Source organism: Bombus bifarius, unplaced genomic scaffold (assembly GCF_011952205.1).
Source record: "Bombus bifarius isolate JDL3187 unplaced genomic scaffold, Bbif_JDL3187 scf7180000008163, whole genome shotgun sequence".
Taxonomy (NCBI): domain Eukaryota; kingdom Metazoa; phylum Arthropoda; class Insecta; order Hymenoptera; family Apidae; genus Bombus; species Bombus bifarius.
This window is the reverse complement of record NW_022884485.1, coordinates 1,894,526-1,918,583: the sequence shown is the minus strand read 5'-3', so window position 1 is coordinate 1,918,583 and position 24,058 is coordinate 1,894,526. Positions and strand designations below refer to the sequence as shown.

At 38.5% G+C, this 24,058-nt stretch overlaps 2 protein-coding genes across 4 annotated transcripts in view; one reads left to right on the top strand and one right to left on the bottom strand.

The window, feature by feature from the left end:
* LOC117208929 (disintegrin and metalloproteinase domain-containing protein 10) overlaps window positions 1-1,567 on the top strand; it is a 77,820-nt gene extending 76,253 nt beyond the window's left edge. The window contains exons 13-15 of one of the 3 annotated variants that reach the window (XM_033450459.1): window positions 67-231; window positions 335-467; window positions 1,258-1,567. In XM_033450459.1, the coding sequence (XP_033306350.1) occupies window positions 67-231; window positions 335-467; window positions 1,258-1,397 (438 nt within the window). In that variant the 3' untranslated portion in view covers window positions 1,398-1,567. Of the gene's footprint in view, window positions 1-66; window positions 232-334; window positions 468-1,233 lie in introns of all 3 variants that reach the window. The other 2 variants (XM_033450458.1, XM_033450457.1) reach the window with 2 other exon arrangements.
* Window positions 1,568-7,352: 5,785 nt separating this feature from the next.
* On the bottom strand, window positions 7,353-11,630 carry LOC117208928 (membrane-associated protein Hem). Its single transcript, XM_033450456.1, has 2 exons — window positions 11,514-11,630; window positions 7,353-11,439 (listed from the first exon to the last, which is right to left on the bottom strand). The coding sequence occupies exon 2, from the start codon at window positions 11,295-11,297 to the stop codon at window positions 7,929-7,931; it is 3,369 nt and encodes a 1,122-aa protein (XP_033306347.1). The 5' UTR covers window positions 11,298-11,439; window positions 11,514-11,630; the 3' UTR covers window positions 7,353-7,928.
* Window positions 11,631-24,058: the final 12,428 nt, after the last annotated feature.

Sequence of the window (24,058 nt, the reverse complement as noted above, 5' to 3'; positions counted from 1 at the left end):
GGACTTTACATCACTTTACATCATGCGAGATTATACCGATGTAATATCAAACGTTTTCTATCTTAGGAATTCTGGTGGGCAGTACTATTAATGGGAATAGCCTTTATTATTTTCATGGGTTTGTTCATCAAGTGCTGTGCCGTTCATACTCCTTCGAGTAATCCTAAGAAACCACCAGCGAGACGTATTAGCGATACATTAAGAAGACCGATGAATACTCTGAGAAGAATGGTATGTCGTATATAAGAATAATAAAATATAACGTAAATGATCAAACATAAGTAGTTTTCGCATTCTTTAAAATAAAAAATGGCGCAATTATGTTTTTTTGTAGCGACATCCACATGGCGGAGGTGGAGCCGGTCCCAGAAGTATACCTCCTAGACAAAATCAAGGGGGCCATGGTGCTACTCGGGGCCCCTCTCACGGCTATGGAGAGGGTAGAGGTGCCCAATATTATCCCAAAGGTAAATCCACGTGATAATTTCGATCGCTTTTTAATGCAGCTATCGTTGCTCGAGTTTGATCCTAATAAATGTTGCTCGTTCTAATACGTACCGTATGTTTGTTTATTACCTGGTAAAATATGGATTAAACTCAAGCTAAGAAGCTTGCCGTTATGTATCTGTCCCTGTGTGATCTGCAACTACATCAATGTTTTTTCCTGTTTGCATCTTCCTCGCATTGATTGACGCGCATCACTACCTGATACTATCGTTCTATGACCTACAGAGGTGAGCTGGGGCCTATACTTTATACCCTTGGTAGGAGCAAATTCACGAATAGAATCGCGATAGGAAAATCACGATAGATGGCTACGATGTTCTACGATGAACGAGTCATTTTCCATATCACCATGTCACTGTGAATTCTTGTATTTGCTCCTGGTAGTCTCTCTTTCATAACCATTCGACGAAAGCCATCGGGTAGAACTTTCATTCGATCGTTAATATCAAAGTAAAATTTAGTATCGGTATCTACTCCGCTTACGCATCATTCGTATTAATTTCGATAGTATTTTTGCGAAATATGGCTTTTGTATGATTAGTGGAACTTGCTAGAAGTATCATCTTGCTGGTAATTGAAAAAATGAAGTGCATGATAAATTTTGTCATTTTTTCTAACGAGCCAAGTGGTTGTAGCAATAATGACTAACTTATTATCTCGGTACATTCGTTGTTTAGTTGGCTTCGACATATCTTTTCACGATCGAATACTTTTGTAAACTTTAAGCAGGCTATCGCTCGGTTCCCACAGCTAGTGCGCCACCCAGTAGCAGCGCAGCACCCAACTACGGCCGGTCCAATCATCCAGAACTGTACGCCGGCGCCTATTCGGGCTCCGGGGGAGGGGGGCGGGCCTCAGCCTACGAGATGAGGCATCACAACAAGGTGTGACGACCTTAGAGAACTATCACGGACGAGAGACGGTCTCAACGTTGCACCGTAAATTGTTCTCTTGTTTAATGCCAAACTGTGAAACGAGCCGATTCACTCAACATACGATATCTCTCGTAATCGAGATCGACGGAATCAATGGAAGAATATAGAGGGCGATCGAAAGCATTTGAAAGTTCCGACGACCGCCGATCTACGTTTTTATTTCGTTTCAAGTAACTCGCGCGCGAGGGAACTGGTTCGGAAATTGTAAATTGAACAAGTGTATTATATAATCAATGGTGGTGATATATCGAGACTTCTCGTTTGACATTAAGCTTTTGTCGAGCTGATTTTCATCGGCAAACGTACGAGGACATCGACGTTGCGAAAACAAAACGAACGATGCCGTTGGACGTGATGGTTGGACGTACACTGAGAAATCGTTAAGAGACTAATATTATGCGATTCTCTGTAATTCGTCTTTTATTAGGTTAAGTAAAAAGTTCTGAGCGTTTTTCGCTAGATGTCTTTAGTGAGCCATATCTCACGATGTGCACATCGCATCGAGTCATAGTATACACCGATTTCAAGGTGATATTACGCATCAAAAAGGTTCTTTGTCAGTTTTGTGTTCGGTGAAGCCAGTTGTGTGTTACAGCGTTCGAAAATGGAGATAAAAAAAGAGAAAATTCGATACATTCTTCAGTACCACTACGACCAAGGTGAAAAGGCGGAGCAGGCGGCCAAAAAAATTTGTGCTGTTTATGGACCCAGTACAGTATCGAATGCAACAGCAAAGCGGTGGTTCCAACGATTCCGTTCTGGTAATATGGACGTCGAAGATGAGGCACGCTCTGGTAGGCCAATCGTCGAAAATGTGGATAAAATCATGGAAATCGTCGAGTCGGACCGGCATGTGAGCACTTATTCCATTGCCCAGGAACTGAAGATTAGCCAGAAAACCGTTTGGAACCATTTGCATAAGGCTGGTCTCAAGAAGAAGCTCGACGTATGGGTGCCACATGAATTGACGCAAAAGAACCTTTTGGACCGAATTGATGCCTGCGATTCTTTGTTGAGACGTAACGAAATCGACCCATTTTTGAAGCGGATGGTGACTGGCGATGAAAAATGGGTCACATACGAGAACAACAGCCGAAAAAGATCGTGGTCCAATCGCGGTGGGCCGGCCCAAACGATCGCCAAGCGTGGATTAACGGCCAAGAAGGTTGTATTGTGTGTTTGGTGGGATTGGAAGGGAATCATCCATTATGAGCTGCTCCCATCGGGGCAAACACTTAATTCGGACCTCTATTGTCAACAACTGACCAGACTGAAGCAGGCGATCGACCAGAAGCGGCCAGAATTGGCCAATAGGAAAGGTGTTGTGTTCCATCAAGACAACGCCAGGCCGCACACATCTTTAACGACGCGTCAGAAGCTCCGAGAGCTTGGCTGGGAGGTTCTATCGCATCCGCCGTACAGTCCAGACCTGGCACCAAGCGATTATCACCTTTTTAAGTTTTTGCAAAATTTTCTTGATGGTACAAAACTGGCCTCAAGAGAGGCTTGTGAAAATGAGCTGGTCAAGTTTTTTACCAATAGGGACGAGGACTTCTTCAACCGCGGAATTATGAAATTGCCTTCAAAATGGACAAAAGTAATCGAACAAAACGGCGCATATTTAATCTAAATCGAATAATCTTGACTATGTTAATTTCATCGTCGAAATAAAGCGAAAAAGCGCTCAGAACTTTTTACTTCACCTAATAAATGTTTCCTGCTGATTCCTCCGTGTTGCCATTCAATATTTTTCGTGTCTCGATCAAAATTACAAGGCTCTCGATAAATCTCTTTGTCCGCGAAATTCTTTGATATCAATGTACAGATCGAAGTCGTGGAAATTTATTTCTGTGGACAACGCTGGATTCGCACAGCAATATTGAGTAATATTGAACGCAACGTATTTTTGTCGTTCGATGTAAAAAACATTTATGGCCAAGATTGCATAGTAGCGTTTATGCCTCGATTTCTCGATGAAGTCGAATTTTTGCGTGTTTTTCGCTCCGGAAAGCATACTTTTATACATACATGGAGACTGTTGGTTAGAAGAAGAAGGGAAGTTCAAAGGGATAACGGAGACGACAATATATATTTGGAATAAGTGTTAGGATGATAACCGTAATTTTTGAAAAGCTCCCATTGAACGTACCTTGTGCCTTTTAACTCTTGTACGCGATTATTATGTACATTGTTCTATTATAGTACTATTTTAAAAGACAGACTCTTTTCTTTTTTTTTTTTTTATTTCAATGTTCTTCCAACTGCATGTTCTTTGTTCAAAGTTAAGCTTTTAATTACTAGTGTTTTTTATACAAATATAGGTAAAGATAATTAATAAGCAATGCCAAAATGTTTAAATACGATTTCCTTTTTAATGCATTTATACATAAGTTATAGCCTATAAGGATATTATTTTATTTAAATCTAAAAGTCTTTGTGATTATACCACCGCTTTCCGCAGCGAAAGAGCGCGTTTACCATTACCAAACTATTGCAGGTCATTCACTTGATCTCTACCATTGTAGTATAATAATTAACGATATGTAATATTCTTATACTAATTTTTATTAGCCAATTGAAACGAGCAAAGTTACGAGAGACTATGAACATGGGAGAAAAGTATCAAGAAACAAATTTTTATAGTTATATTTCATTAACGACCATTCTGCTGAAAATGATATCGAATAATATCGGTTCTATTATAATTATGCTGATTATTAACGATATTATTACTATTAATTATTATTATTATTATTATTATTATTATTACTATTATGGCTATTACTATTATTAATTAGTTATCTATTGCAAATGATAATTTATCTTCGCTATCGCGAATGTTATAAGTTGTATTTAAATATGGTTTTTAACTTACAATTATAGAGGGCTGTACCGTAAACGCGGACCAAAGACGAGCCCTCCTTTTGAGATATAGACGTGTTTTAATATACATGGGCTCATTTGTGCACTGCTGCATACTCGTATGCCACACAAACAAAATTCGCACGTGTCCAACGGCGAATCGTACTAAATTGTACGCGATATATACACTTCCTTTCTCGAAACGCCAAAATGTTATACGTGATTGACTGAATTTTTTTACTCGTCCCTCGTCGAACCTTCTTGCGCAAATTTTGTCCAATTTGTTCCATGTGTTTCTATTCGAGGCAATAATCGAATGTGCAGATATTTACTATCACTATCAATAGCGATATAATAACGATTTATTAATATCGTAACCTAGGGTTTTTCTTTTGTCCAATGTTTTTGATCGAACATCGTTAGGCTTAGCGCAATATTTTCATAAGGAAATGTGTCTCCTATTTCTTCTCGTTCTACATGTGATGAAAAATGTCATTAGATACCGTTCAACGTTACGACAGATAGTTTATACGCTACGAAGACATAGATTTCGTTTAGACGATGATCCAGAAACTTAACGATTTTAAACATAGAGTCGTGCAAGACAGAAGGAACATTAACAGGGATGAAGAGATAAAAGAAGGAGGTGTCCGCCAAATCGCAGGAAATACGAGTTTGCGGATCGTGTGGAAATGTACAATAGTCGCAATGTGATTAAAAAAAATGTGGATCATACGAAAGCTGATGCGAGATACGTGCGAAAGTGGGAAAGAAGAAAAGAGCGAAGGAAAGGTATGGGAAGAGAATGGGCGTGAAAGAATAAAAGAGAGAGTGTTAAACTGTGTACATATATTGATATTATATATACATAAACGATAATTATATAACCATAACAAATGGTAAAGCGAATATAAAAAAATACTTGTTTTTATATCAAATCTGTATTATAGCGAAATATTATCCTGTATTTTGTAATCGGGACGGAAATTTAAGGATGACGAACGAATGCCTGTATGTGCGTGTAATCGAGCCCTTAGGTTTTTAAGGTAATGACTTTTTTAACGACGATCCAACGTGGACCGGACTGGATCGTTTGAGATAGATTATTTAAGCAGTTTTGAAGTTTCTTGCATATAGATGCAACAGGATTCCGTTTGGTCCCATTTGTAATCGCTCGTCCGATCGTAACATAAAAGTTAATTATGTTATTTCCAAGTGTTTCATGGCAATCCATGAGTACAACTTACTGCCATTCGTAGTAACGCGTAGCAAAGAAGGTCGAACGACTTTTCAAAGTATAAGCGATAACGCGCTATAAATCTACTTGGGAAAATGTATTCGAATTAACGTGACGTTAACATCATTTTTATCGTATATATTTATATAATTATCGTATATTATGATAATGCAAGGAACAATAATTTATTGTTTTTGATGCGACTGATTATGAGATTTCCCCAAAAGTCAGGTATCGACTGCCGTTTAATCAGTAATCACGATGCGTAGAGGACGTATTCGTCTACTCATCCGTAGGCGAATCCATCGGTTTCAATACCGTTCATGATTATTCTTGCTTCCATTTCACTGCCATAAAAACGATTCAAACGACTGAATACAAGATCAAAATAAAAGAAAACGGAAGAGAAATAATGGCATTGTTTCGAAAAGAGAAGCCTAAGACGAGCGTAGAATGGGACCAAGTATTCTAGTGTCTAGTTGACAAAAAACGTTGCTTGCCCGTATCGAGAGAATTATAGCGATTAAAAAGCAAAAGTATGTTTTCATTCATCATTTGTCTCCGAGGAGTCTCTGCTACGTATGCTTAAGCTCAATCGTATCTGCGCTGTCTGGATTAAGATCGCGTCCTATCATTATCATTATTATTATTACTATTATTATTATTATTATTATTATTATTATTATTATTATTATTAATTATCATTATTCGGTAATTGTGCATCTTGCAGCACATTATGTGATAAACAATTTTTGTGGGGCACGAGCAAATTCTTCGATTAAAAGAAAATTTGAATGTCTGCAAAAAACAGCATCTTTAAAGTAGCTATCTTAATCCAGACGTGTGTCATCGTGACGAAATGCACACTACTTTATCACTTGTACATAATGTTAGTAAGGAAGAAACAAAAAGAAATCGAAGATTATATTTTTTCTATCGATCCAAAAATGTGGTGACCTATCAACATCGTGCATCCGAGATTAATTTCATCTACGTTAAATTTTTCATGTCCGTTCCGATATGATTTTAGCTAAAATAGTACATACATACATATGTTGTTTCGTTTCACCAAGAGTTCATACGTTCTACGTGTAGAAAGTATTACTTGGATATCACAAAATCACCAAGTTGCCTTTATGTTTTATGTGCCGTAGTGTTTTATTTCATTTTTAATTCATACAAACAGTTTTAAGCTCTGTGTTTTCAATTGATACTTTGATGTAAGTTTTATTAAGCATGATACTGACCAATCGCCTGAACGTTGCTTCAGACCACCACTCTCTCTTTTTCCCAATGTCTAGAACGTGGCGAGTGTTTTAAAGAATACTATAAATAAAAGGAATCTGATTGTAAATCATTTGTGTTATGTTAATGTGATTATAAAAAAAAAAAAAAGAAAAACAAGAACATTGTAAAGAACTAAATAAAGCATACATTTTACATTTATATAATTGTACTTTCTACCATATCCTCCGTCACTGTCATATTCATTGACGATAAACAATACAATAATTTAGGAAATCTGAATTTTCAACGTAAATTGTATGTGTGAGCGACGATGTTTATCGATTAAAAAATTATTAAGAAAATCGGAAATTTTCTTTGACAAATGAAAAGAACGATATTAGAGAGACAAAAAAGATGTATATCTTTGATTTGCAAGACTAAGTAATTTCATTAATACTTCAAGTTCTATAAATTAGCGCAGTATAATTTACAGTATTTTTAAAATATTCAAGTTTATTTTCTAGCTATTCGCTATTATAAAATAACCACATAAAAACAAAAGGGTTTCGTCATATACATATAAATACAATTTGTAGATACTTTTATTTATTTTATAAACTATTGTAAAAGTTACAATATTGTACATTAGAAAATGTAGATTGAACGTCTCTAACGTGTCTATTTTACGATACGTGTATATTTCGATTCATAGACAGATAGCATTTTATAATTCACCTGTAATACAAAACATTCCTTACATACAGATGACGTATAATAGAATACTGAAAAGATGTAGTATCGTTTGTCAGCGAATATTCTAAGCCAGGTATCAAATATGAAAGTGATGGTATTGCCCTATACGAAATGCATTGTTTTAAATAAATTAATGCAAATTTGTCTTTTCGGACATTTTAAATACATTTCCAAACAAACTTATCGAATTCGATATATTTGGAGAATTCGATTCGATTTAAAGCAGTATAAACAAAATATTACTAACTATATCTTTTATAAATAGAATATTTTGCCACGTTCGTCGCTTCTTCTTTCCGTTTTTAAACGGAGTCGATGAAAATGCTTTTGATTCCATGTTTAATGTAATGGACGTAAAAAAAATGACCCTGAGTGGCAAGCTGAAAACACATTCTTTATCGATGACTTTATGGCTGCGAATGTTCGAGCTTGTATACATCGTGATATGCGTTACGTATTAGTGCATATGGGAAGCAGCTTTCCAACAGATCCATCGTTAAAAATGGTGATTCTTGAACTATCTGGTCCAACAAAAGGTACACCGATTCCCTATTTTTAATCGCCTCTTTGTCTGCTTCTTGGCCTAGTCTGAGCAAACTGGATGATGCCAGCGCAAGGAATTCCTTCATTCGATCTTCTATGTCATTTTGTCCACAGATGGTAAATAATGCACCAAAAATATTATTTATCGCAGTTGCCATGCAATGTATGTTGTTAGAATGACCCTCTAGGGACGCCCGATAAAAGGAATTCTCATTTCGAGCTAATTTCGGAATAGAAACGGCGACGAAAACCATTAACAAACATACGAGCAAATGTTCGTCTTCGTCTACTTCGGATTTTTGGCTTCTTAATGCTGCTGTTAATGTTGGATCAACTTTGCAAGTTAAACCAGCGGCTGAAGTCATTTCGGAAACAACACGCATGGGATCACCAGATGGTAAATGATGTCGGAAATCTAGAATCGAACTTAAAAGGAACGGTATACGTTCTTCCAAGACATCAACCAATGCGGATTGGGCTAATTGTCTGAAACTTAGAATCACGCCTATAATTGTTACTCGTTGCAGCACATTATCTACCTGCTGCAACCTTTTAAATTGTTCTTTCATTACTTCTGGTTTATCAAAGTTCGTTCGCAAAGCAATAAGAACATCTTTATTGCCAGCAACTAATTTCTTTAGCTGTTGCACTTGACTAGCTATGTGCCACATCAAATTTTCATTCAACATCTTCATACCGTATGGTCCAATTAGTTCAGCTAATGCTCTCAATTCATTGATATCAGAAAATTCCTCTGCGTTAAAAGGTATTGCTCCCTCTACGGATAAACTAACGAATGCTCTTTGATTGCTAGAATAACAAATATTTCCGGCGCTAACTCGCCTTAATAAAACATCAGAATACCATTGCGTGTATAAAGCAGCGATAGTTTTATCACCATGGCTATCTAATTCTTGAGTTTGTTGAAGAAGTGCGTTATTGAATACACGTGTAATATCTATATGCACATAGTTTTCAACCGTCTGAAGAACATTCATGTAAGATCTAACGCTCACAAATAATTCTGATGGTTTAGCTATTTCACTAGTATCTGAATTGTACATTACCATACCAACAAGTGCTCTGGCAAATCTTGATTCTAAATGTTGATGCAAGTATTCTCTTGGCGCGAATGTATATTCCCATACATTGATAGTAGGGCAGTAATTAATGGCATAGCATAACTCTGTTAATGCCATGTGAAGTTTATCCATTGTGGTAAGTTCTTCTCTGGTTTTTCTGTAACTCTCTATACCCGGTTTATGAATTTCATACATATTCTTCTTATTTTTATCTTTTTTCTTACGATTTACAACCTGAGAGATTAATAATGCACAGTGTTTTGGCAATAACTTATCGCTCATGTTACACTGCTCATCACAGATAGTCGTAATAATATTTTTAGCTTCTTTGGCCATTTCGTCTAAAAACATATTAACGACGGATAAACTTCGTTCTCGAATATGATGACGCTCTTCTGGACACAGTTCGTGCGTACAACTTTGAAAATGACTACATATTAAAGGAAATGCAACGATATATCTATTTTGAGCAGGAAATTCTAAACACATGTGAAATTGATCTTCGAATACTTTGCTGTAGAAACAGAAGATGGATAAATCGGATGTTTCAACTAGCATTTCATCCAAATTATCCACCATCTTGGTATGAAATATTACAGTATCCATAAAAGATGCTAACTCTCTATTATCAGCTAAATTCATGTTGCATTTTGCGATAGACATATATGCCTGCAATCTGAACCAATCCAATCGGAATGCACGAAAATCAAACAGTTCGTTATCTTCCACTTGTTTGACTGTTAGACTAGCTATCTTTGAACACATATCACTAAGAATCGCTCCTTCATCTTCTGGACAAACTGGAAGGTTTTGTATCATTTGATCTAAAGCAGGTGCATCAAATCCAGACAAAAATTGCACGTAATACCTTTGAAGTACTTGGGAATATTTCTTCACTAATGCTCTTAATTCTTCGCAGTGGAACAGTAATTCTGGCAATTGACGATCCACTAGGTCCTCGCCTCCCCTTCCTTTACCTTTTCCTTGTGTCGGAGGATTAACGCCATGTCGCAAAAGCCATAAAATTTCATCCCTCGCGTGAGAGAGTCCCATCAAAACTAAGAGCGCTTTTGGTCCTAAGAGACCAGGTTGGTCGGTTAAAATTAAGCCCAGCTCTTTCAGTGCTGTCCTTAAGAATTTTCTTCTTTCCCTGTGTCTGTAACCAGCCTTTTGCACCGCTTGACTATAACATTCTTTCACTTCCGATACCCGTTTACTATACCCTTTTATACTTTCAAAAAATGTTTGTATGTATTGATGTATATAAATAACTTCATCTCTGAACAAGGCTAACACCCAACCAGATTCTAAAGCCGTGGTCCATAATTTACCGGGCTGTTCCTGATTTAAGAACGAATGACACAATGTGAAACCTAAAATAACCCATCTTTCTATTCTATCTAAGCTCAAAGTTTCGCAAGACATAGTGTCTGTTGCTGCTGCTTTAAGTATTTGTCCAGGACTTCCAACAAGGCTGAGCTTTTGATCTGCTCTCCATGTATCCGCGGATAAATTTCTCTCAGGATAAATAGGCCACAATGAGGTGAGAGCAGTTTTTAATAATTTAGAATGAGGAACAAATTCTTCTGAAAGTTTTTTTAATGGAGCGTCATAATCCATAATCATTTGACCCAAGCGAGGAAAGCTAGGATCAGATTGACTGTGTACCATTTCATGAGCTGCGTTAAATAAACCTAATACCGCTTTGCGATCTTCCACTTGCGATAAAAGAATCATTAAACTGACGTATGTAACAACAAGATCCAAATAACCTTTTGTTAAGTCAAAATTTATTGTTATGTCCATATGAACACCACAAGCATCCATTGTAGTTAGAAGCTCGCAAACATTGTCTTTGAAATCAAGCAAATCAACAAAGGTATAATAATATAAAGATAAAGATTTAATAATCTCATTGCGAAGGTTCGTAATAGTTTGCAAACTCTTAACATCGATATTAGGAAACTTTCTGACGATCGTCTTGATAGAAGATTCTAAACTTTTATCAGAAAGAAATCCAGGCTTTGATTTGGCATCACCGCATGCCTTTTTTATGTTATAAATGCGAGTTAACATCCCAATACCTCTGTCATTTAAAATAGTTAGCTTCTCAGCTAACTTTTGTTGACTAGGTACAATAGGTCGTGCCATGATTGTATTATATTATTTTTTACAAAATCGACATAACTCATTCACCTCTTTTCACTTCTTTGGTTTTAAGTGACAGGAGACCCCACCCCTGGGGACAATTTACTTTTACCGAATACGGCCAAAATAGAGAGATTTTCTTCTCCTACAAAAAAATTTAGATATTTAACGTGTTTGTTTAAAAAAAAAGTAATATTTAATGTTGAAAGCATATCTTACCTTTCTTGCTGTTACATGTTTAATACGAATCGATGACACCATAAAACGAAATTTCTGTGTACGTCGCGTATTAAGTGAAGTATCGCTGTTTCAGTGAACAGTGTAGCCAACAGCTGCTATGTTACCAGTATTCCAAACGAAACAAATGTTACCAAACTATTATTAAATTTTAAAATATTAACGAAACAATAAACGTTTTTAAAGCTAAATTTCCTTGTTCATCGGCGTGTGTGTATATGGCGAAGAAGATTATGACAATTAGTAATTATGTAAAACATGTAAGTAAAAAGAAGGATATTTAAAAAAATACGTACAAATAATCACTATTTAATGGACATAATTTTCGGAAAGATGTTTGTAATTCTATATTACCTGTAACGCACTCTTTCTATGTTAGTTAAGAAATATACGTTACGTTATTTATTCAAAAGATAAATTGATGGCCAAATGAATAGGTAAGAACACATTTTGCATAGAGTTATTTATAAAAATATACGATCAAAACATAATACTTAAACAATTTAAAAGAAAAAGATATATCAGTATAACTGAGGTATAATTAAATAAATTACAAACGATAATAATATGTACACTGTTGTATTTGTATAAAACAAATCGTAAGAAATTAATTGGAATTGTTTTATTTGCAGTAACAATATGCAGTATATTACAATATTATACATTTATGAAAGCACATACAAGATGTTCTGCATATCATTGACTAATTGTAAGTACAAGATGATAAGGTCTGACATTCGATGCTTTTTCGTTTTGTGGATCACCTGACTGACACTCTTACTTATATTTTTCGGCAGTTCTTGTATAGTGAATGAACTTTCAAGATGCAATTTGACATTTTTCATTGTTTAATTTTTGTTCTTTTTATACATCTATTTCAATGTTTTGGTCTTCTTTTGTGCAGATTATTGTTTGATTGCGAGGGGAACTTCGAAGTATAAGAGTGCTAGAGTGACGCCGTGAAACCCGGGAAGACGTCACGATGATTGACGATGAATCTGAAAGCTTTTCATGGAGATTTGGTAACATTTGATTTATTTTAATAAAGGCAAACGTATTTATACGTTTCCTATACATGTAATCGCCATTGGGCTTCCTTTCCAAGATACATATCCGTAAAAGATTGTCCAACGGTACCACTACAGTGAATTTTGCCTATAATTGTGCATCCGTGACAGTGCACGCGTTAGTTTAGTTGTCGGCCACCTTATAGCACGGTGGCTGGATAAAAAGACAAGAATTAGATTGAGGTTATAGACAGAATTCAAATTTTGTGCTTCGCTTAATTACATTCCATGAATTTTACATTAATTATTAACAATTAAAACACAGAATCTGATCGAAACTTCGACGAGTTTAAACTTTTCATTCTCTTGAATTAAACGTTATCATTAATTAAAATCTTATATTTAATAGAGATCAATCTTTCATTATTTCAAACTTTCCAAATAATTAACACTCTTCGTCTTTAGGAAAAAAGTTATTTTTTATGCTTTGTTACAGATTTCTTTCAACCTTCTTCCATGAAATTTGACGATTGCTATTTGATCGATGACTTCCCTTGGATCATAACAATATCGATGACAACGTTCTTTGCATCTAATCGTGAGTCGAATGCATTTTTGTATAATAAGCATGCACCATTGTTAGTATATACAATATACATACGTGCGTATATTCTTATATGTGGTAAAATGTCTTTTAACTATTTAAAACTTATTTAATTGCATAATTTTTCATTTTATACAATTTTTAAACTAAATTTTTACATTCTTTGAGTTATTTAATGAAGTTTATAACGGAGTTAAATACACGCGTTTCTTTTTGTAATTCTTGTCCAATAATAACGCGAAAATAACGTTACAAACAGTAAAGATGTTACGACATACAAGATGTTTCACGGTTTTTGGTATTAACATCTTGTACAAAATGAATAAACTGCGAATATCTATACGAATTCATATTTCTATGAACATAATTAAAGAAGTAGAATCTAAATAGAGATATTTCACGTATAAAATGCATTTTGTAAAAAATTTCGTATCATGAATTGACACAATATTTACATTTAAGTTCTTAGTTTATCTTTCTTTTTGCACGTGTTACGTGTTTGTATTTATTTACCAGGCAACTAACTATATCTACATATATATATACATATATGTGTCACTGCGTTGAGGTTACATTCAGCGCACGTACTTACGCGATAAAACCATTGACATTTGAAACATATTTATAATCGATAAACCTGATAGTTGTAAAGAAATATGGATATCAGTGACGCGCAGAGAAAAAAGCATTCCGTCGCAGATATATGATAATGGGTATAATCCTTCGATATCTTATCCTTTATGGATGTTATTCATTTATAAGCGCTTTTGGATCACGTTCAATTCCCGCTACACCCCGCTATTCTTCGGCGAAGCCAATGTTGCCGGCACCCTTCGATGTAGAACCATTGGCTTGACTTTACTTCTTTCCCATTTTTCATTAACACAATCAAGCTGGTCGAACGCTAGGAAACAATGGTTCCTTGGCGGTCCCTCGTGTGGACGGTTTTCCACGTCGAAAAAACCTATAAATTATTAAGGGAGACGATTGCGATTTGCGTTTATTCACTCTCTTTGTGTACTTTTGGAAGACCATGACGCATGATCGTTACGTTTGTGCACTTGATCATTGATCTTCGACATTTTCGATCGCTTTTTAATCCTCCTATAGACACAATTCATTGATTTTCTTTGATCGTTTGGATTATCTTCCGTCTTATTTTTCGCTAATGGTATATTTTTAACGAACGTTTTTCGTTCGTGGTTAGTCGCACAAAATTTTGCTGTTATTCGAAACCCGTACTCTATCTGCTCCATTTGTAGTCCATAGTATTTGTATTTCATCGAAAGAATTTTATTGCTATGCGATCAAGGATTTCGAGACTACGTAAAAGTACATTCACGTGTCTTTAATCGATAACCTTTCATTATGGTGTAATAACAATGTTTTATTACTATAGTTAATTCTGGCAAAGACGTCCGGTAGCAACGCATCGGAAACAAGAGGTGGTGGGCGAGGGTAATCGAGGCGGCTTTAATTATCCCGTGGCCTCCTAACGTGCAATTAATTCCGAATGCGGTTTAGTTTAGCGAACGAAGAGCAAACAATGTATTAACCCCCCCCCCCCTCCCTCAAGACTGCCTAAATGTAGCCGGTTATGTCGAATCGGAGAAGAGGGAGGAATTGAAGACGGTGAGAGGTTAGGCCACTTTGCGCAAATAGCATGGATCCTACAGTTAGTGCATACTTCCCATACCCCTATTCCTGCCCTTACCCCGTTATCCCTTCGCCAATTCGCGCTCTTTGCATCACCTACGCCTATATTCTATCGCCTCTGAACGTGGAGTTAATGCTCTGTGAATTTGTGATTGCCTCTAATGCAAATCCAAGGTTTTAGCGGCAGTGTACCCGAACTTGCTAAAGAGCATATTTCGAGAAATCAACGAATCTCTTTCTTCTCTTTTCCGTTTAAAAATTCTACCTCTCTAATTGTAAGTACATGTAATTATCACGCTTTCAAGTTACCACAACTGTACCATGTTTACTTCGCTATACCAGAATTTCTTTTACTCCGTTTCCTTGAGATATTTTAGTGTAAAAATATTAGTGTTGGCAGATAGAAACGTCGGTAAAATAATTTTGAACAAAGTTGTATATTAATTGACGTGGAAATCGTTTTATAAATGACACGGAACAATCGCCACGTTTCTTTATTCTACGGTGTAGTAGGACGTGTAAGGTGCCAAAGAAATACTCGGCGTTTTGTTTAACAATACGTTTATTAAGTTGCTTAAAGGCTTCGTTACAAGTTTCGAGTCGCGACTCGTGCAGACGACAATTTATTCACGACTCTTGCTTACGACTGCTCAATCACGACTCTCGATTTCAACTACTCGATCACACTTCTCGGTCACCACTCGGTGCCCACTCGATATTCCCACTATGCACGCGTTCGTTAGGCGTCCGCGACCACGCTGGTCACGTACGCTTTCTCCCGAGTATTCGGCGGAAGGACCGTAGGGATATCGATGGCTTATTAGGCCTGTCGGCAATTACGCTTCGTCGCGGTCTTGCTTATGTTTCGTCGGTCTCTCGTAAACATTCTGTCAACGGTGGTATACTATGTACCGGTGGTATACTAAGTTCTTTGCTGTCGGGTACTGCTACAACTCCCTTCTTTTTTTCGTGTTCTTACAGTCTTATGATTGCTCCCGATAGAAATCCTGAATCTTACCACGAGTGTATTTAAGCTTCTCGAAGCTAGGTTTTCGATAAGTGAATACGTTTAACTGACCAAGATTAAATACTTCCACTTTCCATTTGTGTCGTAATCCGTTATTCTCGACGCTTTCCAGCAGTGATATTAGGATGCAGTGTCAAGAATCGTAACGTGGTGCGCATATCCATAGGATACGTATTTTTTTATACCTAGTATATTCGATACTTTTTCACGATTGTCGAAGGTTCTTCTCGTTGACGTTACTCTCTCATGAGAGCCGAATCCCCCACCGTGGATGTTTGTTCGGGGTGAAGTTTCACTGAAATGATCATTTCGGAAGACGTTGACAGAGAATGGAATGGTCAACGCGGAGAGCAAGACGAAGAGTCGAGTGAACACGATGTGCATAAACGGTGAGAGAAATGGCGTTCAAGTGAAACGCTGAGGAAGGAGTAGGGCGAAGAAGAAGGAGAAAAAGAGAGGAATGTACGATGGTGAAGATACAGCGTGCAAGAGTAAGAGAAAGTAAGAAGGAAGAAAGGGAGGGAGAAAGAGAGGAGAGGAGTTCGCGCGAAGCGAATGACTGCGATTCGTCCAATTATCGGTTGGCACCAAAAGTGCTGGGTCTGGCTCGCCTGCCAAATGGGAAATAGCCGGCGAACTGCAGAGGGAAGCTATAGCCGAAGCTGGGACTATGGTCCTACGAACTCTGTGTGTGGAACCTCCAGCCTGTACCTTCTACTCTCTCTCTCTCTCTCTCTCTCTCTCTCTCTCTCTCTCTCTCTCTCTCTCTCTCTCTCTCTCTCTCTCTCTCTCTCTCTCTCTGGCTACGATATGAACTGGCAGAGTATAGAGGCTGCCCGTACCATGTAAACGGCAATCACCAAAACATAATTTCACCTTCTACGATTCGCTAGTCTTCCCTTCTTCCGGTATCTTCTCTCCTATGAACTCTGAACTTGGTTTAGAATCGGTAACGTCCAGTCTATCGTGATTAGAACTTAAATCGTTCTGTGTTAATGTTTCGTTGTTTGTTGCGCAGCAGCCAGAACGTATCGTGATCTTGGGACAATCTGTTATGCGATAATATGTTATATTTTAATCTGCGTAGCTCTGTATAGTTAATTCCAACAGATTAGGTCTTGTTTCATTGGACGCAACGCGACGCGACGGTAGAATTGGTTTTCGTATGTTCACTCGAAATTGTTTCTCTATAAATTCCAAGTACCAATAATAAGTTTCATTACAGTTTGTTTATTTATCTTAGGTTTCGAGAAATTGGTTTTTAGGAAATGGTAACAAACGACCATCGGATCGGTCGTTATCTTTTCCTCTTTTTCTTTTCTTTTTTAACGAAGTTGTGGTTTTTAAGAAAATTATTTTACACGTTTTGTTTCTTCGTAAAGGAAGATCTGTCCACCGGTACTCGCTGAATACCATGCTGATGTACTTTATGAAAATTACTGATGTAATTTTAGGAAAGCGTATTGTTAGAATGGTAATGTTTCAGTGTAAAGGGTTGGGATGAACGTGCAAATGATACGAGGTAAAATTAAGTGTTCTCGTTCGTGGATATACGCACCTGGTAATCAGACTTTTAATTTTAAAGTTAATTATACGTAAATTAATTTACATATGTTTGTATGCGTAGTGCGTCTGCGTTTGGTAAATAATGTCCGTGAAAATCCTGCTTCAAAATTTAAATGCCTTTAAGCTGAATACGTTTACGCTATGCACATACACACACGTGCATATACAGGCGCGCGCACGCGTTTTATTTCCTACAGATTTTAATTTTCAGTTTGTCGTCTTGTTTTAGTAGATGTAATTACGCACAGTTGCGGGAATCTTTATTCGTTTTGATAATCGTGCTTGAAAAATCTTGACATTCCACACGATTCATTTATCTAGTATTTCTTTTAGGAGATCGTAGAACTTTTTGCCGGTCGCCGACTTTTTTTGTATTCTTTGTGACATAACGCGGACTGAGACAGGTAAATGACGTCATTAGCAAAGTTAAAGCGCTGACGCGTTGAGAATAACCCCAACCGTTGACCCACAATTTCCTCGTCCAGTTTCTTCACCCTTCAAGATCGATGCGTCGATTTCCGATACCCCGTACCAGCACCATGAAGTTGAACGGAACTCTGCTAGCCTTTCTACACGACAAAGGACTCAAAGGAACCTTGATTATACGCTATATTTCAATTATTTTTCAAAGAGCTCTTGTGCCGTGCACCAAAAAATGTCGCTTTAACTTTGGAACGCTAACGTTTTATAATTTGTGTGATCTATCCAGCGAAAAAGTCCGTTGCCATTCACCATTTCCAAGCACATCGTATGCATCGTATATTTCGATATTTCAAACGGTTTATTATTCATTCTTTTCGGTGTACTGGATATTCTATTGCGAATTGCCGATGTATCGTATGTAAGTCGGTGAAAACTAAATCCGTGATCGCTTATATTCTCATGGGAATCATCGAGAGTTAAGAGTTTGTGCCCGTGCCTGTGTGCGATACAGTAACGAGAATCACGCAACGTTTCCATTCGCGTTAACCGTTCTGCAAGAAAATATTGTCTTGCATTTGTGAAATCCGGTTATAATGTAGGGCTTGGTATCAATTTGTCGATTCTTGGTTAAGCAAGACAATCATCTTGTATAATTTAATGAGGTGATCCGCAGTTATGTCCCTATATGATTCGGAGCTGCGTGAAATGGTCGGTACTCCTGTATAGACTGGGAATGGTAATTGGTGAGGTAGGTATGCAGATACACACCACATGTATTCTGGATAGAAGGGCGCGACACTAATATACTCACACGTGTTAGCGATCGTGTTCCCAGGATTTGATTGTCCGTGTTGCCTAGAGAATTATCGAGTTCGCCGGATTCTGCTGTAGCATTTACAAGCGGAAGTGCGCGCTACGATTCAGAAACATCGACTCATTGTCTGACATAGGAGCTGGGTCGCGTATGATCATTTCCTATCGGTTATACGATGCGTTTGGTTTCATCGAATTAATCGGTTAAATTGCATTTATATAATCGAAGAATTATCGTCGTCGCAAATAACAAAGCAGTGGTAATAACGAAAGACGAGAAGATGGAGATATTTTTTCATCGTTAATGTGTTTCGACGAACGTAAATGAATCGAAATAGCGGTATACAATTGAACGTAAAATAATAGATTCTGTTTATATAATGTTCCGCAGAAATGCACATATATCTAAAAATGTAGAGGAGTATAAAAGTCTTTACCGTATCTTTATGATATAAAACGATATACAGAGTACAATAGAATAAAATAATAGAAAGTAGGTACGGAATAAACAAGATGGAAATATCGCATTTTTCCGTATCACTAGATATAGGTATTTCTATAAGAGATTTGTCCAAGTCAAAACGTGGTTGGTGGACATGGCGCCAACTCCAATATCAAAGTCCATTGTCCCCGATGAAGGTCGTATACGGTTTTACGAAGGACTCGCGAGGCTGCCGGTGCGGACTACCCTACCAATAAAAATACTTTTAAGGAAATGAAATTGATATAAAGGACACATTGTGACGGCGATACTACGAAACGTCGAAGACACATTACGTCGCGTGCAATTCTGTGTCGCTATGTGTTGTCTCGACGATAATCTCGCGTTGCCAGGTTGGACAGCTTTATTATATACGTTGCTGGCTACATTTATATAGAAAAGTTTGCAACGAGAGGTGGAACGGTACGATATCTACATCCAGTTTACGGCGTTTCCCGTTAATCTTAAATAATATGTGGTAAAAGACGCTGTTAATATCTATTTCCCGGCGAAAGTTTGTTGCTCACGCGACTGTTACGCTCTAGCGTGCGGTAAACAACGTTACGTCAAGTGATAAGCTCGCGAAAAATGTTAAAGGAAAAAGTTACTGGTAACTCGAAGGAAACGAGGGTCGATTTGATTGAAAGTTGCTAGGCTGTCGTTACGTTGCTCGTTTCGGGTGGGTACGTTGCTTTCTACGTGTACGTATATGTTTGCCGTATTTACATATACATACAGCTACGCATATATGCAGATCTGCACATACGAAAGTCCGCATATGCGTATACGAGTAGTAGACGCTTGTGTTCGATCGTACGCGAATAGGTAGACGCGTTGGTAACGTATTCGCAAGTCTCTTCTAAGCTGTCTGACTTTAAATCGAGTCCGTTATTTCGAAGCGTCGCGGATTAATACGAAAATAGATATGTACAAGGAAAAATCGATAGTCGTGAGAAAACATATATGTAACAGATAAATAATGATTTTAATTAGTTTGAGCGGATAACGAGGGGATATTAATCTATCGCGTATTGCTATGTATCGCGTTAATGCATATACGATCCACTAACTGCGGTATGCATCCAATTAGAACGATAGTTACGCGGATGCCATGATTCCCATATAACCGCGATGGAACGAGAAGATGCGCTTTAGCTTCTAAAATCGTTTAACAATATCTTCGACGTGGCATGGCAATCATACGCGAACCGAATAATCTATCGCCATCGGTCAGGATATAGCTGCGGCGAACGAGCACTTGGAATAATTAATGCAATTGCCAGCGATATCGTTAATGTAGTTACTGCCGTCGATTAATCATCCCTCCGATAACTTTCTCGATCTACCTTTAAAATCGATTGGCCTCGCTACTTCTCGCCGTACGGCGACGCGCTGTGAACGAGATTTTTCCGCACTTTGGGGAATTACATACGTCCTCGTATCAATTTTCATGAAAGGGCAAAATTATCGCGAGTCTCGAGAATCCGGAATTGAATTCACCGATGTGCAGGAAGCAATGGCCCGAGGAGGCAACTCGCTTCACCAGGGTGCCGGCCTCCGGATGATGTATTAGAAGTAACTGTGGCCAATAAAAATCAAGCGTTTTCTTTGGCCGGCATGATTTGTGGCCGATAAATCAAAAGACCGCGTTTCTTACATGCACCGTTCGACGGCCGGAATTACGGAGGTTGTGGTGGTGAACGCGAGCAACCGAGAGCGCACGCGTATCCTCTTTCGCTGTTTCTTCGCGCGTAAATAGCCGACGAAGGAAAGGATAGAGAACGAGATACGATTTTACGGAGAACCGTCTCGTCATAAGAGGCGCGTCATAAGTTGGCGCAATCTCTTTCGGTAGTCGGTTGCAATGAATCATTTGATTACCGGAAAACTTACGATTTCTACTCTCAGCGGAAGGCAATTTACAAGATTGGTGGCTTGGCGCTATAACGCGATAGCGTCGCTATCGCTCTAGGGAAAACAGCGGCCGGTGTATACAATCGCGAAGAAAGAGGAAGAGGGTGGAAGATGTAACAGGGAGTTGCCGTGGCCTCTGTTCGCTGTTTGTGTTTTTAATTTTCCCGGGCCGTTTTGTATGCAGATATCTAGCGTAATTTATCCGGAGCGGGAGAGGGAGGGCGTGACGGAGGAGCGTACGTGTGGCGGACGGCCAGCCTCGCTGGTACACTGCACGCATCTCGTTGCACGCCGACAAAGCCGAGCATTCTGTTACCGTTGTTGCAGCTGCAAGCATTATCGAATCTTCCAGTGTTATCCTTTATCCTATTCGCACCGCATCAGCTTTCTGCGTTATTTTCGATATTGCTAAATAAATCAATATCGTTTAGACTTTAGACGATGTTAGGAATTATATGTTATAGTATATGAACACGTGGATCGATTCGATGGAAATTCAGTCTTTTGCGCAGTAGCGCTGGTGCAACGACTCTCTATTTTTCCTCGAAAATTCTCGAACCATGTTTGACGTGACGCGCGCAAAAGAAATCGTCAAGGAACAGTTTCGTTGAAAATTTGTTTCGGAAGTGTCGACTTGTAAGATATATGGAAAACTTGCGTAAAAAGTTGATCGGTTCCAACTGGAATAATAATTAGTTGAGTCAAAGTGAAATTTAAGAAAGCCATTAACGTACATATTTATCGATAAGAAAACGGAACAGGACTGATACGCGATTAAATTTGGCTACAGCATTACAATTTCGGAAACTAGAGTCGTGTTGGCAAGAAATTTCTAATGCCTTGCTATTTGCAGCTGGAGTTGCGTCCTATCCAAATAAGGACGGCAAATGGTTTTTCCCGCAGTTGGCAGAGACGCTACGCCGCGCCGTGCCGCGCCGCGCTGAGCCGAGCCTAGCCGGCACGCTTCGCACGCGGGGCAAGAACTTAATTATCTGTGAAACAATAGCCAGCGAATTATGATTATTACCCGGCTAGCCTTGCGAGAAAGCCCGAGGGTAGAACAGTCTATCCATGGTGATAAAAGTTGCGAGCGTAAATAGAGGGATTCAGTTTCGTTCTACCAAGGTCCCTTCGTGAGCAGAATTTCGAGACCACCGATGAGTTTCTCTCCTCGTCCGTTCTTTCGTCTGCCTTTTCCTTTCCGTTTATCTGGCTCCCAAGTGTAAGACAACCGGCAACGGTATCCCATTTTAAAGCCAATTTATATTTTTCTCCGGGCAAATCCCGTTGCTAAGCAGATTTCCATTCCGGAACATTTCAAATTGCCTTTTATATTATACTTTATACTGCCTGTACCGCGCTACATGCTTTGTCAGGGTGCGCCGTCTTGTTTACTTTAAGAACGCGATAACTTGTTCGTAGTGGTGACGAAGATGTCGCGAATTATCCCGGTGCTTGGTACATCGAACCAGCCGCGTATTTCGATCTCCGTGTACGACGTGAACGGCCGTGTAAACCGATTTTCAGTTTCACCGAAAAGTGAACAAATACGATTGGCGTGTATGTTGGCTTCATACACGACTATAATCTTGAGGAAAATCCACTCCGGCAACTCTTAACGAGTTTACTGAGCGGCGAACCATCTAAGGAGTTCCAGGGACCTAAGAGTTGTTTACGAAGCCACGAAATCAAATTCTGCCGATCTACCTTCGATGCAAATGAAACTTTACGAAATTGGTTCGGAAGAGATTTATCCACTTAGACGGCGCTACTCGTGCGTAAAGGAGTAAGAGGAACCGAGGCAAGCAGTGCACGGTTCAGGGTGACTCCAGCAGCTCTCACGCTGCCTGGGAAATATGATAATGCCTGTGGCGACGACAAGACGAATGGCTTCCACTATTCCTGCGCTCGTACCATCGTGGTTAACTTGCTGATTGGTCGTTGCCTCGTGGTGAAACGAATTTTTCGACGTATACGCGCTTTTTCGCGGCGTATCAGACGTCTCGTCGTATTTCATCGGCCTGCCTCTGTTTTTCTGTCTGTTGACTGGGCGTTCGCTCTTCTCGGTACGGTGATAATTCTTCACCGTGTTTGGCCGTGTGTAAGAAGTTGGAGCTTGCACACGTTGCTCTTGGATTTCACGTCGCAACGGAGTAAATAACCTTATTTTCGCTCGTATTAAATCTATCTTCTACCGGGATCTTCGGAATGCGTTTTCCACCTACGTAATTCGCGAGGAAAAGGAAATCGATGCGTTTTATTTACTCGTTCGATAGCGGAACGATCGTTTTTCGTGATGGAAACGTGTTACCCGATCGAATACTTGCCTGTTACCATCCAAACGAACAGAATTACCGCGCTGCTGTTTAAAATATCTGTAAAAATAACTATTACTTCGTTGTTGCTAGGAGTTTGGTAGAATTAACATTTTGAAATCTTATTCCCAAATGTTCTAAATTCGAGCTTCTCGATCGTGTTATTAGATACTTTTCTCGCTGTTCGTGGCGTTCAAATTTCATTCCTATAGGAATAGATCTCCAAGCGATAAACAGAATTCTCGGATTATCTCATAAATATCCTTCGAGAGTTTTCGGCATAACAATCGGCCAGACAGCATCTCGAATCCATACATAGATTCTTCTTCTACTATCTAACATTATGGAACGTTTATCAGAGATTATTTATTCTTACATCGCATCATCGTCAATACGGAGTTTTCTTTTTTCGCAGTAAATTCGTATAACAGTTAGATCGTTCGAGTTACGATTAGACTATCGATATCGATGATTCTAAATCGTAGTCATTTCATGGTGTTTGCACAAACCAAGTTTTGATCTGTTAGCGCATACGCGAAGCTAAGAGAGATCTATACGTTAACCATGATATAGCTTCGAAAGTTTCATGCACCACGAGAATCGAATTGCTGACCCGAAGGCGTCGTTGTGGGATTTCAATTAGTCCCCTGTCCTTTCTTCCACGAGCAATCGTGCTATTCCTTTGCCCTCATTGATCCATCTTTAACCTCTATTCATTCAT